The sequence below is a fragment of the Marmota marmota genome, unplaced genomic scaffold (assembly GCF_001458135.2).
Source record: "Marmota marmota marmota unplaced genomic scaffold, marMar, whole genome shotgun sequence".
NCBI lineage: Eukaryota > Metazoa > Chordata > Mammalia > Rodentia > Sciuridae > Marmota > Marmota marmota.
In genome coordinates this window covers 45040790-45059299 of record NW_026000174.1, presented here as the reverse complement: position 1 = coordinate 45059299, position 18510 = coordinate 45040790, and the positions used below count along the sequence as shown (strand labels likewise).

General features: G+C 39.7%; 1 protein-coding gene across 1 annotated transcript in view; it reads right to left on the bottom strand.

Moving 5' to 3' along the window:
- Positions 1–18510, bottom strand: part of Cat (catalase) — a 33173-nt gene continuing 14663 nt past the window's right edge. The window contains exons 7-13 of the mRNA XM_015477762.2: positions 16322–16513; positions 15704–15856; positions 11701–11839; positions 8754–8884; positions 3423–3530; positions 1027–1110; positions 1–713 (exon numbers count right to left, since the gene is read on the bottom strand). Coding sequence (XP_015333248.1) covers positions 648–713; positions 1027–1110; positions 3423–3530; positions 8754–8884; positions 11701–11839; positions 15704–15856; positions 16322–16513 — 873 coding nt within the window. The 3' untranslated portion in view covers positions 1–647. The remainder of the gene's footprint in view (positions 714–1026; positions 1111–3422; positions 3531–8753; positions 8885–11700; positions 11840–15703; positions 15857–16321; positions 16514–18510) is intronic.

The window sequence follows — 18510 nt, the reverse complement described above, 5'->3', positions numbered from 1 at the left end:
TTCTATTCTTAGAGATTATTTTATTGTAAAAATGTAAGCAATTACAAATCAGCTTGTTGCAAAATCAACGCTGTATTAGCATAAACACAATCCAAGTGAAAACTGGAATCTGGTCAATTACAGGCATTACACATCAAGCTGCGATGGCACTACTATTCTCTGAAGACACTGATGCAGTAAGAGTAGTTTTCCTATGAGAATCTTAGAAAAATAAAAATTTGAGTGGATCATCTTTATATTTTCTTTTTATATAATTATAGCCACGTTTTTATTAATAGGCCATAAGGTGATATGTAAACATACTTATTTCACCAAGATTTTTCTTATCAAATAAAATCATATTTCTACCTAGAAATTTTCTTCTAGTCATTTTAAATGAATAATCCAACCAACTGTCGAATGCAAATACATGTTTCTTTTACATGATTGTTAAGCCTTAACTTTATTCTCTCCTAAGGAAGCAGCATTAAAAGTCACTGTTACATTATTTGCTATAGAAACCTGGATTTTCATTTTAAAGACATTAACTTTCATTCACACATTAGCACAGGAGAATCTTCACCCAGCGATGAGTGGGTTGCAGACGTGAACATCATGCTTCACTTCACAGACGCAGAGTTCCTTGCAGAAGGAGGAGGCCCTAAGTCTCACAGGTTAGCTTTCTCCCTTGCAGCCAAGTGAGACCCAGCCTGCACAAAGGTGTGGATCGCGTTCTGTTTTAAAAGAACAAGTGCATCAGGCTAATTAACTCACAGGCAGCTACTGGTATCTTCTTTCACTTGTACCCGAATGAAAATAGTACTCCAGAATTCATTCATTTTAAACTTCCATTGTCTAGAGCTAAAAATGAAGAGTATGGTTTTGCAGGCAACTGCTTTATTTCTCAATTGAATTTCTGAAAAGCTGCTTGAGAAATCTATAAGTTGCAAGAAACAGACCCTGGAGGGAATAATGTTCAGTGGAAACCAAGCTGTGTCTAACTAACCCATGCTCACATCCCATGAGAGCCGGGCTGCTCGCGCTCACCTTAGGCTTCTCAGTGTTGTATTTGTCCAAAAGAGCCTGGATGTGGGCCCCGTAGTCAGGGTGGACATCACTGAAGTTCTTGACCTAGAACCAAATGAAAATAAGTGTAAGTAGCACCTACACCCTTACTATGCCCCCTGCTGTCTCTGTTTCCCAGTGTATTTTTAGTAGAGGAGGAAGAACATCCCAGCAGGAAGCAGTACCACAACTCAGGTCTGGGAGTGGGACTTGAGGGTCCAGTAACAACTCCGCCATATACTGACTAAGCAATCTGTGTCAGTCACTTAACGTACCTGAGCTTCAGTGTCCCCCTCCCAAAATGCACAGAATAATTTCACCTATGTAACATCATAAAAATCAAGTATTTGGTCTTTGTCCTATGATCCTGGCACAGAGCTCCTGAAACCCTTGGAACTGTCTTCTGTGTGAGACTGAGATGACTCGTGGGGGGTCCTAGAGAGCTTCAGGATGGAGCTAGTGCCAGAAAGACCAAGTGTGTGATCAGAAGGTCGCACCCAGTCCATCCCTGAGCCTCCAGGAGGGGAGAGGAGCTAGCGATTGTGTTCAGTCTCCAGGGCCAGCCATTTCATCCCCTGAGCCTATGTAATGAAACCTCCATAAAACCCCTAAATGACAGGGGTCAGGAGCTTCTGGATGGGGGGACACTGAGGTGTAGGAAGGTAGCACCCCCAGAGAGGCCAGGGAGCTCCAGGCCCTGCCCGCACACCCTGCCCACTGCATCACCTCTACTTGGCTGTTCCTGAGTTGTAGCCTTTGTACAAATGGGTAAGTAAAGTAAAGCTCTTTCCTGAGTTCTGTGAGTCATTCTAGCAAATTACCAAACCCAGAGAAGAACCATGGGAACCCCTGGATCTGTAGTCAGAATATGCAGAAGGCGGGTAGTGGGACACTGCATTGGGCAGTCTTATGGGGCCGACCCTCTAAGCTGTGGGTTCTGAAACTTACTCAGATACTGACAGGTGCTATTAGAATTGAACTGAGTTGTGGGGCACCCAGTTACTGTCAGAGAAGTAGAGAGCTGCTTATCGTTGGGAGAAAAAACACACAGAACCAACCACATAGAATATTATAAGAAGAACACACAATAGATGAGTGGCATTTGCTACATGTAGAGAGCTGAACTCAAAGTTCTCAACAAGTTATTAGCAACTGTGTGAAGCACTGCCTGAGTTCACAGTGAAGTGTACGGAGACACTGGCACCTACCAGGCAAGCCCACATACTTCGGGCAGGAATTCCTGACTGCAGACTAAGCCCAGAACGTGGAAGGAGAAGGGGGGACATCAGAACAAGTGACAAAGACTGCAAAGGATGCAAGCCCAGTTCTGCTACTTATAAGTTATCTTATCCACTCTCACCAGAAAAATGAGATAAAACCTGCTCTTCCAGGTTCCAGAGCAACCATCTGGTTCTCTGCAGGTTCCTGAACCCAAGCCTTCAACATCCCACACAGCTGCCCTACGAACAGAAAAGCAGCAGCACAAGGAAATGGTAGGACTCCTAGATTTACAAAATGTTTGTCCCTGTGACAGGCCAGGAAACCAGAAGTAAGAGAGCTTCAGAGCTCCGTGAGCAGCCAGCAGAAAGACCCTCTCCCCAAGTCAAAAGGTCAGCCTTCCTTCTGGAAGTCTCCCAGTTCTCACCCCAGAAAACAGGCAAGTGTCTAGTTTACATCTGAAGGAGGGTCAAGGTGTCATGACATCAAACCTTTAGGCAGGTGTCAAACTACAAATATGTAAGCTGTATTTCTTATCATCCAAAACCTAAGGAAATGGTAGCAGGAGTCATACTCTAACATCAGACATTGACTTGTATTTACTATCCTGCACAGAAGTTGGTAGCAGTTAAATTAAATAGCACAGGAAAGAATTCATCCTGAACTCAACTAAAATTATTACACACTGGAAAAAAGGCTAAGGATCAGCAGATATGTCATACCAGATAAAATGAGACTAGAAAATAATCAAAGATTCATTGAGGATTATTACTTTAAAAAAATAAATATTATTACTTAGGCTCAATTTAAGTAGGAGAGACATTCTCTTTCAGTATATTAGACAAAGGGAAATGAGGGGAAGGTAGGGGGGATAGCAAAAGGAAAGTCAGTGGAATGAATCTGACATAATTTCCCTATGTACATATATGAATACACCACAGTGAATACCGCCATTGTGTACATCCACAAGAATAGGGTCCTAATTAGAATAAGATATATTCCAGGCTTTTATATTATATCAAATGCATTCTACTTCATGTATAACTAAGAAACAATTAAAAAAAGAAAAAACGATACTTCTTTTAAAGGTTCTCCCACATCGCTGCACTACCTCCATCAGCCAGAAGATGTCATCCTTCAGCTTACAAAGATTGACTCACCGCTTTCTTCTGGATGAAGAGTTGTGCGTCCTTGAGATGGCCAGCAATGTTTTCACACAGGCGTTTCCTCTCCTCTTCATTCAGCACTTTTGTATAGAATTCCCTCACCTGCTCAGCAAAAAGAAGGCACAAAGAATCAAACAACCAATTTATCTCTCTCTCTCTCACACACACACACATACACACACACACACACAAAAAAAACACATCCAAAATGCTACTTTTGAAACATACCATTTTTAATATTTAAGGATAATATAAAATAATTGGAACTGCCATTTGTGTTTTCTTGTGTTTTAAGTAAGACAGGAGGAACTCATTTCCTAATAGCTCATGAGTGTTTTTTAATAATGTTCTTCATAGTCAATGCTTATAAACATTCTATAAATACAAGGCCTACAAATACACCACATTTTAATATCAATAAGTCAAAAATGTGCAAGTTGTCTCTGAATGTAAATGTAACATAATACAATCTTTGTTCAATTTTCCCAGAACCATGAGAAGAAAAAACTAATTCATTTAAATAGTATATCAGTGCTTACATTGGCAAGACAGATATTGATAGTGATATTTTGCTTAGACTGCTGAATTTACTACTACAGCAAATGCTGATAGATTAAAATCTATGAATTCTAGTAATCTCTGCTTGATCCTGAAATCAACCATTTCTAGGTTGTAGCTATGATTTTATTCTAACATTTCATTCATTCATGCATTCATTCAACAAGTATCTGTTAAGTTTGATTAATGTGACAGACTCAGCTCTGCACAATGTTTTGTTAATGTTTATAAAATTCAATAATATCCAATTATGCAGTTATAAAATTCATAAAATCTTGAGATATATATCGTTTTTCAAAGTAATCAAATATTTACATATACTCTTAAATTTGAGGAAAGTATGGGGCTGGGGTTATAGCTCAGGGATAGAGCATTTGCCTAGTATGTGCAAAGCCTGGCTTCAATTCTCAATACAAAAAAAAATTTTTTTTTTGAGGAAAATATAAATCTAATAACAAAGTTTAAAAAATCAGACTTCAACAAAATCTAATTAAAGTACTGCACCCTGGGAATTTCCTCAGACATCGTTCCAATTAACTAATTTTTTCTTTAACTATATCTAACATTTTTTATAAACATCCACTGGGATTCAATATCTGTTGAATTTTCAATTTCTAAATGATGTCTCATAGAGCTGGGAATATGGCTTACTGGTAGAGTGCTTGCCTAGCATGCATGAGCCCCCTGGGTTCAATCCCCAGGACTGTGTGTGTGTGTGTGTGTGTGTGTATGTATGTATGTGTATGTGTATGTGTATGTGTGTATATATATATATATATATATATATATATATAGAGAGAGAGAGAGAGAGAGAGAGAGAGTGAGTCTCATGATAAAGAGTTCTCTTTCCTCATGAGCTAGTCTTATTATCTACTGCCCTAATCATTAATCTTCTCTTCAGCTGTGTTAATCTTTTAAATTCATCTACTATGTTATTATTTTAAGTTGTTGCAATTTCTAGTTCAGTATGTCTATTTAATTTTTTATAGATTAAAGTTATAATATTCCCCTTATTGTCATCTATTTTCTTGAAAACATTAATCATGGTTATTCTAAAACCTGCATCTTACAATTCCATTATCTGCATCTCCAGTATGTTTGTTTATACTGTCAGTTTTTGTTTTTTTTTTTTTCTTCATAGCATCTTGATTTTTCAGTCATAAAGTCTTATGTGTTAGGTGTACCTTATTATTACTGAATTGACATTTATACGTGAAAAGATCTAGATATAATCTGAGGTTCTATTATCTGCCAAAGAAGATTTATGTCTGCTTCGGGGAAGCATTAGAATGGAGAAGATCACCTGTGATATTACAGCATGTACATTTGGTTTAGGGCCATGGTTCCTGGCTCAGAACTTTCTCCCCAAAGTAGGCCATAGAAAATAGTATTTTTCTTCCCTGAGCAGGTCATATTTGCCCGTCTCTCTGTGTTGGAGTTGCCATAAAGAAATTCTCTATTCTTGTCTGACAGTAGATCATAACACACTCCTCATTCCAGAAAGTCCCATAAACAGAAGGGAGAATTTCTGCACAGAGGCCAAGCAGAAACTGAACAGATCTTGCTGGGTTTCCCTACTCAGTCTAGTAGCAGTAGCATTAGATATGCAATAAAATAAAAAATAAAAAAAAACAGGGTTCCCAGGGCTTCCAGATAGCTGAACATGAGGTTCTTCTTGGAGGGTGTACTGTCAGAGAGGGCATAGAAGCACTGTGCCCTTCTCCCATACCCTGCCCTATGCAGCTCTTCATCTGTATATTCTGTTAATATCCTTAATAATAGAGCTGTAAACATATTTCCCCAAGTCCTGTGAACCATTCGAGCAAATTAACTGAACCAAACCTGAGGAGAGGGTTGTGGGAACCCTAATTTATATCCCTATAGTGAGAAGCACAGGCAAAAAAAAATACCTTGAGGCTTGAGATGAGCATTAGGGGTGAGGGAGAGCAGTCTCAGGGACAGAGCCCTGTCTGTGGGATCTGACACTCTCTCTAGGTAATGTGAGAAATGAATTAGATTAGGAGACATTCAGTGTTATGGCTTGGTTATGAAGTCCCCCCCACAAGGAAATTCATATGTTGAAGGCTTGTTCCCCAATGCAGCAACATTCAGAGGTGGGATTTGGAATAGTGATTGGCCTCTCACCTCATCAAGGATTAATCCACTGATGGATTAACAATTTGATGGCATTATGGGAGTTGGTAGAAATTTTAGAAGTCAGGGCCTAGTTGGAGGAAGTTGATCATCTGGTAGTGTCCTGCTTTGTTTTGTTTTCTTCCTCTTCCTCCCCTTCCCCCGTCCCTCCCCTCCCCCTCTCCCTCCCCCCCTCCCTCCCCCTCTCCCTCCTCTTTTCCCTCCCCCTTTCCCTCCCCCTTTCCCTCTCCTTCCTGGCCTCCAGGAGCTGAGCAGCTCTTCTCTGCCATGTCATTCTATACCTCAGGACCAAAGCAATGAAGCTGCTGACCATGGACCGAAATCTTTGAAACTGTGAGCTGAAATAAATCTTTCCTCCTCTAAGTCATTTTTCTCAGGGTATTTTTCACAGCATTGAAAATCTGACTAACACACCCAGCTAGTGTCCACTATAGACTGGACCACTTGCTTGCTGGTGGCAAGAAATCCCCACGCCTTTCAAGGTCACAGAAGTCTATGTCGATTGCGGTGGCGTTCCGACACGTCCTGTCTGAGACTGAGCTGATGCACAGCTGCGTTTCAGCTCTTGGGAGAACAAGTTTATTTCAGGTTTGCCCTTCTTCATAGGCATGGCCCTTCAGGGTTCCAGCTGGAGCCTGGAGTGGTAACCAGAGGTTCTCCTTCTCAGCAGACCCTGGGCTGCAGGCCCATGAAACTGCTCTGAACTCCACCAGCATTCTGACCCATGCTTGCAAGACATTAATAAATGCTTTATGAGGAGAGGACAAGAAACTTCAGGCTTGCCTGGCACCTTCTTTTTCCTGCACTTCCTTCTCTCTGACATCTTGATCCCTTAAATCCTTGCTTCATTAGCTCTCCAAAACTTCGAACCACATGCTTTCTGTATTTTCCCTAGCATTCCAATGTTCTCCATAAGTGGATAGGTCTGCCAGAGCCAGAGTAGGAGTCCACGTGAATCATTTTTAATAGAATAAATCTGAACCTTCTTTATTTCCCACATGACTTATCATTATATAATCATGTTATAAATCTATAACAACAGTAGCATGACTGCTTAGAAATGTGCACACTATATGGTCATAAGAAGATCTCTCAATATACCAAGGATCACGTGGTAAATTTTAAGGTGCAAACAGTAGCCTCATTATTAATTTGTTCAAGAGTTGTATGATGCATATTGTACCTATACTGACCCGGCACAGGCAAATTTCTTTGCAAGACAGGGAGTATGCAGCAATATACTTAGTAACACTGCATCACTAAAAATATAAAAGTTTTATAGGAGCTATTTTAAATTAAACATGGTTTATATCTTCAAATAATGTTTCCACATACACACACACACACACACACACACACACACACATACATGCAAATGTCTTTCAAATATAGCCTCCCAGTGAATTAATTCGTATATTTAAGTATATCTTACTTGGAATCCACATTCTCATATTGAGAAACTAGAAATAGGTTCCAACCCAATTTAAATACTAAGTTTAACATAAATGACCTGTATAGAACTCTAGAACAACTACATTTTTTAACTTTATTCTTGTGAGTGTGGTGTAAGTTGCACTGAACACATGACTGGCATGGAGCTGCCCGTGCATGAGCCCCTCACAGCAGCTACTGAAAGTCCCCTTAGGGTAGCCATAGGTGATTGGAAACAGGATGAGCACCTGACCTGCGGCAGTCAACTACAGGCTGACCAGAGACCAATGACACAGAAGCCAGGGTGAAAAGATTAGCTGAGTCCATCTGATTCTCTCTCTCTAGAATCTGATACAGAAGTATTAAGAGGAGTAGAAGGTGCTCCCCCACACTCACACACACACACACACACACACACAAAAAGGGCAAAAAAAAGAATAAAAAAAGATAATAGCTACATGTAACATTTGAAAGGCTCTGAGAAGGGCCTGGCAGTGGGGAAGGGGTTATTTAACAGATTATGGATCTGAAACTCACAACATTAAGAAACAGAGCTTTTGTGACAATATTGAGGATCACACCATTGCAAACCTTGGAGTTGTGGCACACTGCCTTCCTATGCACCAATAGTCACAGGAAGAACAACAACATACCTCTCACTTGATTGCTATGTAGACTTGTTGCTTCTAGTAACATCATTACTTAAAAACTAATTTGAAGAATATGCAATAGTTGGTTTAAACTGGCTTCAAGCAGTATAAAAAGATATTGGTCAGGATTACCACCCAAAATAGAAATGATAAATGAGAGAAATATTCATATTTTAAAACAACAATTAAGTCAATCGAAGGAACAGGAAAAACATCTAAGTAGATTTGATGGTGCTTAAGCTGTACTTGCTCATTTCTTAGATTTCTGTGAAAACACATTTCCCCAGCAGCCCCAGCTATATCCCTTCAATAAGACTTAGGGGAACTGAGATGAGTCTCCATACCTTGAACGGAAAGAGCACAGTAATACAACTATTCAACCCCTTCCAATAAGGATCGTGGTTTCCTATTAGAGATAAGTCTTCTCTGAATTCAATTTAAGATGTTAGACACTTTAAGAGAGGGGGGAAATAGGCAGACATCAACAGGGAGAATAAGCAAGTGACCTCCACGGCAGACAAGGAACCATTACCTGAGTGACATTGTCCTCATTGGCACTATTGAAGCGCTTCACATCTGCAGAGGCTTGTGAGCCATGCTCCAGGGCTGAGGGCTGCTGTTCCGGAGCACTAAAGCTGTTGGGATAGTAATTTGGAGCACCACCTTTAAAGGAAAACAAGACTCATTAGCAATATGAAGACTGAAACCAGTAGGCAAGCAATTAATATTCAAGGAAAAAAATTCAAGTGGTAATCAAATATACATATACACACGCGTGCAATTTTTCACTTCTCAGACTTGGCTACAGGCAGTGCTAAGAGTCTTAGAGAAGGCTTCATCTTCTCAATGCTCATATGGGCTGCCTCAGCCTGAGTGAACAGAGATCTCCAAGTCCATTTCAACCTTCAACAGTTCTCAGCTTTGTAGTCTCCTGATGCTCACCCACACAAGCATAAGTTTTCAAAGATTTGATGTGGTCACTGCTGAGACTAGACTCATAACACATTTCAAATCGAAGAGTTTTATTTGGACTTGGGTTCCACTTGAACACTGAATCACAGAACTCTTAGGAATAACTTGAAAGTTCTAGCCCTGTTCCTTCCATCCACAGACCAGTTATGGAGCTCTGAGATGCTAAGGGACTGTGCAGGTCACCCAGGAATGAGTCAGCAGGAGATGTGGGCGAGAGCTCTGGGCTTCTCATCCCTTCCAGCACAGCCTACTTATTATATCTGGCCATTACCGAACTCTATTCCACTGCTCCTTAAATGTTTTTAAAATTCTCACATTATCTCTTTTTTACTATGATGACTTTGATTCTAGCTTTACTTTCACATTCCTCCATAGACTAGTAAAAAAGATATTTTTAAAAATTTTATATTTGTAGTGTGTCAGCATTCATTTATCTGGACTTTATAGAAAGAAATAGTGACAAATATAATCACAATATTTGCTATGACACAGGCTTTTTGTTCCCATTCTGGCATACTTGGTTTCCAAATGACACTCTGCCTCAGCTGAGACCTGTGGAAGCTGACTTATCTGGGCCCACACTGCCTAAACAGAAATTTCAGTGGTTTGCGCAAACCAGCCTGTGGTTGGAATTTTACCTAGCTCACTGCCAGAGCACATTATCCACAGTGGATAATTAAGAGATGCCTATGTATGATACCAATCAGGGCACCAAGTATCAACAGAGAGAATAAGCAAGTGACCTCCACGGCAGACAAGGAACCATTACCTGAGTGACACATATCACCATTATGAAGCTCTATTACTAGCTCAAGAAATTTGTCTGCTATGTCTCCAAGGAAAGCAAAATGCTCCAACAATCAGCTACCAGTGTTTTCTGCACTAAGAATTTGATCTTTAAATGATCTTTGAGTAATTTCAAAATTCCATTTCCAAAAAAGCTCTGACCTTTACTCAAAGTGGGAGTTGTCTTTAAAGCACTGACTATTGGGAATAATTAAACTCTTTCATGGAACTTTACAAGCACAGCCCACATGCTCTACTTCTAGAATCAGGCAGCGTGTCAAATACATCCATACACAGTTTTTTCCTTAAGAATGCCACTGTAATGGTAAACATGAAGCAGTTGTTTATGAGTAAAGTTCAAAAGATACATTGATCTCCGATTGACAGTTTCAACAAAAAAAGGACTGAAGAAAGTGAATGGAAAAAAACAACGAACAGAAGAATGAAAACACAGAAGACTACTTGAGGCAATGACACAATTCACGTCTCTGAGTAAATTAGGGAACAAAAATACTGCAGCCACCTACTAGAATTAGTTAGGAAGCGTGTAAACTTGTTCCATACGTGGAAAAGGATTAATAGCAATGGTAATGAGCAAAGCACAACGTTACATATACAAAATAATCTAAAATATAAAAAATATTAATAGAAAAGAACAGCAAGAAACACAGTAAAATGCCCGGTCGTGGCCTTAGGATTCTGGGACCATGAATAGATATTCTTCTCTTCTTCTCTTCTGTATTCTCCAAATTTCCTTTAAGGCACATTTGTTTTTATCATAGAAAAATAAATTTTGTTTTTATATAGGCATCTATGACTATAAATATCGATCATCAGCAAAATTTCTGAAGAGATCAATATAAGCAACCTGGTACGGAAACACGTGTCCCAGGTAGGAATTATAACACTAAGATCTATACTAAACTGTGGGACAGTGAAAGAAAAACACTAATCAGGGCATTCTGCTTGGCTAACTAAAATAAGTAATTAACAATCCAAGACTGTACATAGCACCCAAAAAGGAATTAAAAGAAAAAAGTCATAAATTTGGTAAATGAGCTCCAAAAAACCAAAATGCAGTGGATTGTTGTCTCGCCAGTTGATCTCACTCCTGTCTAAACAAGGAGTGGCCTAGAAGCACCCAGTGGTTTGCGCAAACCAACCTGTGGTCGGAATTTTACTAGCTCACTGCCGGATCCATCTACATGAATTCAACCACATTCCCTCAGCACAGGGAATCCCCTGACCTCTCTGCCTTCCTTTCTCTCCTCCCACTAGGCCATCCTATCCCTTCCAGACCCTAGATGGACCTGCTCCTCCACAGCCTCAACAGAACCATAAAAAAAGGCAGAAGACATCAGGTCTTGGCTTTGCATTGCAAGGTTGTAAGTCCTAGTGATTTGAGGAACCGTCCATTTTGTAACTCCCATATAAGCTTCACTCTAGTACAGCCAAATGGCAAAATCTTTCTCCCTGCCTTCAACTATCAGATGGCCAGCAAAGTAAAATCTGAGGCAGGAACTCTTGACAAAATACATCAAAGAGATACAGGCGGGAGAGTCCTGGGGAAGTCTGAACCAATAGTGCTGGGCAAGAAATACTTGGTCATGGCAGCACCTGCGGAGACTATCACAGCAAAGGAGGTCCTGTGGGGATGGTTTGAAAGCCACTGGTGTCCTGCCCTCTGTACCCTCTGCCCTGGCAGGGAAGCCAAGGCCTACCCTGATTGTCATGCATGCACATGGGGCCATCACGCTGGTAGTTGGCCACTCGAGCACGGTAGGGGCAGTTCACAGGAATCTGAAGATAGTTGGGTCCCAGGCGGTGGCGGTGAGTGTCAGGATAGGCAAAAAGGCGGCCCTAGGGTAACAAACATGACAGAGACAGTTACTTGTGAAATAGGAAGTGGCTATAAATGTCATTGTAACATTCAATGTGAAAAGGACTCTTGTTCATGGTCACCACAAAACTCTGCCTATCACCTCTCCAAAGAGCCAGGGTCTTCTCATTTATGAAGTGAGTTCTCCCTAACTGAACCACCATGTGACCTTCAGGCCACATGGCCACCCATAAACTTCATGTCTGTCCTAAAATAATGCCTCTTTTTCCTCCCAAATGACAAGAAAGAATCCTGTCTTATATTATTTCCCATTTCTAAGAAAGTTTTAAGTTGTAAAATAAATTTGCTAGAATCTAACTAACCAGAATCCTGAATTAATTCCAAACCTCCTCATTCCCCAACTCTAGGGAAGAAATCAACTGTTTGCTCTTAAAAAGCAGCACATTTCTACAAATCCAACTACATGGGAATTCTTCAGAGAAGCACCTTCCATATTGCATTCTGAATCATCTTAGGTATGCTGGGAGTTCTGAAACCTTTTAGGTCTAAACAAAGTACTATGCAAAGAACACTGGTTCAAAATTGTCACTTATACTCTGGTTTCTCTTCAGATGGTATAAATCTTTCGCCTTTTTCAAAATCGTCACTCTACAATGTCAAAGGTAACAGAAGATTGATAAATGCTTTGTATTAACCAAGGTAGATAAGCATTTAGACGTTTCTTTCAGTTAAAACTTTATGATCAGTCTTAATATCCAATTTCAATATTGAACTATTCTCATTATTCAAAATTCTACTCTATGAGCAATTTTTCTTTCATTGACTTGATCACTGATCTTGAATCTTAATTAGAATTCTTATGTCCTTAATTTGACAAGACAAAAATAAAGCCAAGTTGAATATTCTATACCAAATCAACCCTACTGGCATGTGGTACCTAGTCTCACAGTTCTGTCCACAATGTGCTCTTGATTGAAAACTCCACTCCCATTGTCATCTTAGATAGTCTAAGATAATACTCAGATGGCTGGTCATGCAGCCATGACTAAAACCCAGCTATAGTCGAGAAGCTGGTTGCCTCTTTTGGCTCAAGAAGTTGTGCTCCAACTCTTATCAACAGGGTACAAGATACAATCTAGCTATGAGCAACTCCTGAATATAGCCTCTATCACATGGGTTCTGGTTTTCCATCAACCTACCCCGTCTACGGGTGGAGATCCACAAAGGTTATGAAATGGGCACAGTGAGGCCATACCTGACACCAACTTGAATCTAGGTCTTACTCAAGGCCCTGCCCCTGCGTGCCCTTGCTGAGCCTGGAGGAAAAAGCAGAACAGTCTCTTTGCATGCAAGCAACTGGCCCACTTCTCCAACTCCAGCTGGTAAACTGAAGAGTATGGGAGTAAACAGGCTGCACCTGCATTGTCGGGTACTCTGGGGACAGTCTCTCTGGGACTCACACTACACTATTTTGTCATTTCACAGTGGTCTGGCTTATCATTTTAGATAGTCTTAAAATTTGTTAGTAAGGTCAGTAAAAGGTAAATCAGAACACTGTGCATTAACACCCCAACTTCCACTGCCCAAGCTGCAGCCCTCACTGGCTCTCATCAGGAGCAATTTCAAAGTCCTCCTAACTAGTTCTCCATTTCTAGTCCCTCCTCCAACAATACATCCTACCAAAAGAATCTTCCTAAAGTCCAATCAGATTATATCACTAACCTATTCAAACACCTTAAACTTGTTACCAAATGGCTAAATGAGTACGACAGTCCCTTCTCAACTGCACAGCTCCTAAACTATTTTGTGGAATAAGAATTCACAGCTAACTGACCTGAGAAGTTATGGGAAAAGCTAGGATAGGATCGACAGTCTGATAAAATTTAGAGAAGTTCTTTCAAACACTTTGAAAAACTCATCAGGAAAAACTAAAGCACACTTAACTTAAAACATATATACTTGTCATAACTAAAATGTGGAAATGACATGATTGATTTCCACCTGTCATCCTTTTTCATGCTTTTTTCCCCATAATTTCAAATGCCTTATACATGCATTTGCTTTTGTTGTAGAAAATAGGTATTCACTCTTGGTCCTTTTCCCTGGACCTAGAATTCCATTTATATCTTCAATGTTCTACTAATCATGTGACTCAGTGTGCTTGCCTCCAGGTCTCACTATGATCCTAGGGACCAGTGATTCTTGTGAGAAGACTCGGGTGAACTTCTGTTCCTCAATACTACAGTTATGCAGTCTTAGTTTGGCTATGACAATTTCACACCATGGTGAACCCCATTAGCCCCTCCCTCCATCAGAGTTCAGCACTCCTCCAAACCCAGGCAGGAAAGCTTTGGGGCCCAGGGTCACACTGCCTTAGCTTCCTCAGTTCCTCAGTTTCAATGCAAGCATTTCTACTTATGCACTGTAGTCTGCTCAAATTTCCCTCATTATTCCCAGTGCCAGCTCCCTCATTCTCTATTTATCACCAAGAGGAGTGATTCTACTTGTTATCTACCAGACCACATTGCTCAAAACCAAAGAAACTTTTTGTTTTCCTAGAAGGAACAACTGTCTAAATTTCCACTCAAGCACTTAAAGTCTCCTCTGACATACACTCAATGAACCAGTCCAAACTCAATTCTTCTCATTCAAGAAAGAATGACAATGTAGCTGAAATATACCCAACATATTCTACCTGTCCTGTCCCAATTACCTGTTGAAAATAAAAATCCTGGCCATTCTTCAAAACCCATCTCCAATGATACCTCATTCCTAAAACTCTGTCACAGACCTCTGATCAGACAACATTTCAGCTTTGGATTTGTCACGGCACTCTGCCTTATGTTATGGTCATCTTTTGTTTCTATATCTGTCATAGCATCTAGGACAGGGCTATCACACAACAATAGAAAGGTACTCAATTTATGTTAGTTAAAAGGAACCAAAAACTAAAGCCAAAACATACTTTCTATGAAAGCCCTAAATATCCCTACTGTCATAGCAAAAAGTTAATATTTAAAAAAATTAAAAAACAGGAATCTTAGCTTGTACTCCATGGAGACTGACACCTGCCCTGGAATCAGAACTTATATAAGCAACAACCTTCAGTCACTGTGGTCTGAGCTAGGGTATGATCTTTAACCTCTGTTTTGTTCTCAAAGTCTAAAAACACACACACACAAAAAAATGATTTACATGTTAATTATTAAGCCAATTATTTCCTACTGATTTGTGGTCCAGAGTAGAATCTCCATTCATTGTACTCTTGGAAGAGCATATTGGTAAGTGAAAACGGGCCCTGAACGCCTAGCAACTACTGCAAGACATATCACTGAATTAGTCTGCCTTTAATCACTGGCAGTTTAATTCATAAAAATTGTCCCCAGATCTGCCTTTATAGATGAAAAATGCAAACAACACCATGGAATAAGAAATAGATGAATTTATGCTGACTAAGGTGTTCTAATCAATTAATTATCATTCCCTCCTGGCCATCTCAGGCCAAAACCATGCTTTACCCTACAAATACAAAAAGGTACTTCTATTATGTTTTTTATTTTTAATTAAGAGACTAAATGTTCACATCTTCACCTACATAGGAACTTTACTAGAGAACTTGGTTTAAAACTGGTTTATTTAGGAATGCCCATCTAAGGATGTTTCAGCCCAATGAGTTCCACAAGGAACTAACTACCCAGGTTAAAGTTTAAGTAAATGTTCTAATTAATTCCTGGTATAAAGATCATGCCAAATCACACAATGTATGTGTGAGAGTGTGTGTGTGTGTGTGTATGTGTGCACAGGCGCGCACGCGCGTGCCTGCGCATGTGTGTGTGTTCACAACAGGACACCTGCCTGAGAACATCTCAAACCAGCAAGCTTACCTGAAGCATTTTGTCAGGACTGGCCTCAATGCCAGGTGGCATATTGCTTGGGTCAAAGGCTATCTGTTCAACCTCAGCGAAGTAATTAACTGGATTTCGGTTTAAGACCAGTTTGCCAACCGGGATGAGAGGGTAGTCTTTGTGAGGCCAAACCTGAAAAGGATGTCATGTTCACAATTACCAGACAACCAACTGAAGAGCATTAAAGGTGCCTATGAATATATCAACTTTCAAATATAATCAAGTTGGTGAAAATAATTTTTGACCCAAAAAAACATGGTAAGAATTTAAGGTGAGAATGTAACTAAAATCTTTTACAACAGTAAGTAGCAAGTATTGGCCCTTTCCCAGGGCAAAAGTACATCAGATTTCCAAAATTCATTCCCTGCTAATAACAATAAATGAAGCCCCCTATAGAAACTCCATGAACTTATCCAACAGAAGTGTGGAATTGGGATGCTGGGGGCCTCACCCACAGCAACAAGACCTGAAGTGCTGCCACCACATGTTGTCTATGATGTCCCTGCTACTGTGAACACGCCATTGGGATTTGTGTTGTTTTCTTAATTAGGTAAGAAGAGACTTTAAAAAGAAACAACATAATTGTTGCTGACTTACCTTGGTGAGATCAAATGGATTAAATGGGAAAGTTTCTGCCTCTCTGAATGTCATGACCTGGATGTAAAAAGTCCAGGAGGGGTAGTTGCCTTTGGCAATGGCATTGAAAAGGTCCCGGAGGCCATAGTCAGGGTCTTCCTGGGAAAGTCTTGCAGCCTCCTCAACAGGAAGGTTTTTGATGCCCTGGTCAGTCTACAGAAAGGAAAGAACGAGGTCAAACTCTAACTTATTGGTCAAGCTATCAAAATTTAATCAGAATTCATTGAACAACTGTGAGAAACCCTACTCAAAGACTAAGCTTTCTTTACAATAGTTTTATTGTTTAAGTCTGATACTAGTGAATTTATCAACAAGAAATTCTACTTGATTATCTTGATTCTTTTAAATATCAAGTAAATCCATCTATATATTTTAAATTTAACATTATTTCTGTATTTCCCTTTAATTCTATATTATTTGAATTTTTCTACTCATGTTACTTTTCTAACCATAAAAAAAACAAAATATATTTTAAAATAAGCAAAAGATGAATAAAATTAAAGGACTTCCTTTTTTTACATCTAGTAATTTTTTAAATCCCATATTATAACAGCTCAAATAAATTACTGAGATTGTTCTTAGCTAGTATCTCTCCAATCCCCACATTCTTCCTGATTTGTTTTGTTTTTAAGGAAATCACCAAATATAGTTCACAGAGCTGAAAAGGACAGCTGCTCTGAACTGGTTCTCTAATTACGAATGGGCAAAAGTAGTATTCTGACTCTCCAAACAAACCAGAAAAATCAAGGAAGTTAAGCCACTTTCACACGTGCTCTTATTATCATACCACACTGCTCCTACACCGCTCACCAGGATCCTTATTCTAAAAGACTCCCAGCAAGCCAAGTGTCCTGGAAAGACTTCCTGAGCAAAAAGCAACTCTGGAAGGCTGCTCTATCTCTATCACAGAAATTTCAATTTCTGTCTAGTAAATGGCAAAGTTTGAACTCTTCTTACTATTGGTCCAAACGCCAGGCCACCTTCAGGATTAAAACACGAAGCTCACTATGTGCAGACTACCCAAAGAGCTAATACATTAAACCGTGCAATAATATTGAAATACTCTTATAGCCTCTACTGAATCCCTTGAGTTTAGAAAGGAATCCTCATAGGTCAGAAGAATATAGACTGATGACTCCACAAACACCTCAGTTACCTCAGGATATCTTGATGAGCAGACATGTAAGCAATTCAGTCTTTCCATGGCCAGCAGTATTATCCCACTTTACAGTGAAAAGAACTGGCGCACAGAGAACTTTTAGTAACATGCCCAAGGTCTCAGTTACGCAGAAAAGTAAAGATTTGAATTCAGGTTAGCCTAACTCCAAAGCTACCAACTAGGCTGGCTGCCCCACACACAGTCCTTTAGTCTTGCTCTAAGTGACTCTTTTTGGCAATTACAAGCCAATGCTTCTTGAAACTGTTCCAAGTCATAAAAGCAAGGAAAGATGAGTGTTTCCGTGTATGATATACCCACACAATTTGTTTAGATAAAAATTAAGACAAGATAGAAGAGAAGAGGGCTTTTGGATGTCACTAAAAGGGATACTTCATTGATCAGGAAGCCACTTCCTTCTGCCTATTTTAGCAGTAGTATTTGGAAACAGAAGTTCTTAGGCTTCTATTTTTAACTAGCTCTCTGGAGTTCACTGGTAATATCACTTATTGTAATAAATGCCAAGAGAGTGCTCTTTAAGTTATTTCAGTTGATTAAAAAGTTCCCCCAAGCTTCTCCAGAAGTAAGTAATTTGATCTAAGTATATGAAAGCAAATTAAAAAAAGAAAAGTATTATTTTGTCTTCTGACATTTGTAACTGATTTTAATTTTTTGCCTTGTTCAAAAATACAACCTCAATAAATGCTAAATAAATCAATGGATCACCTAAAAAATTAGGAGAAATGTTTTTGAGACAATAGTATGAGATACTAGAAGTGATGGTAAGATTGATACATGCACCAATCTGCCTTAATCCTGTTCTGGACCCTAAAAGGCATCTATGCTTAGGGCAATGACTCTGGGCTTGGAAAGGCAGAGCCCCACAACATTTCACATTTGCTAGGGCTTGATTCCAAACTCCAACAAAGAACTCTCAAGAAGCTGGGATAACCTAGGTAGAAATCTCCTTCTGCCTAGCCTGGAAGCCTTCCTT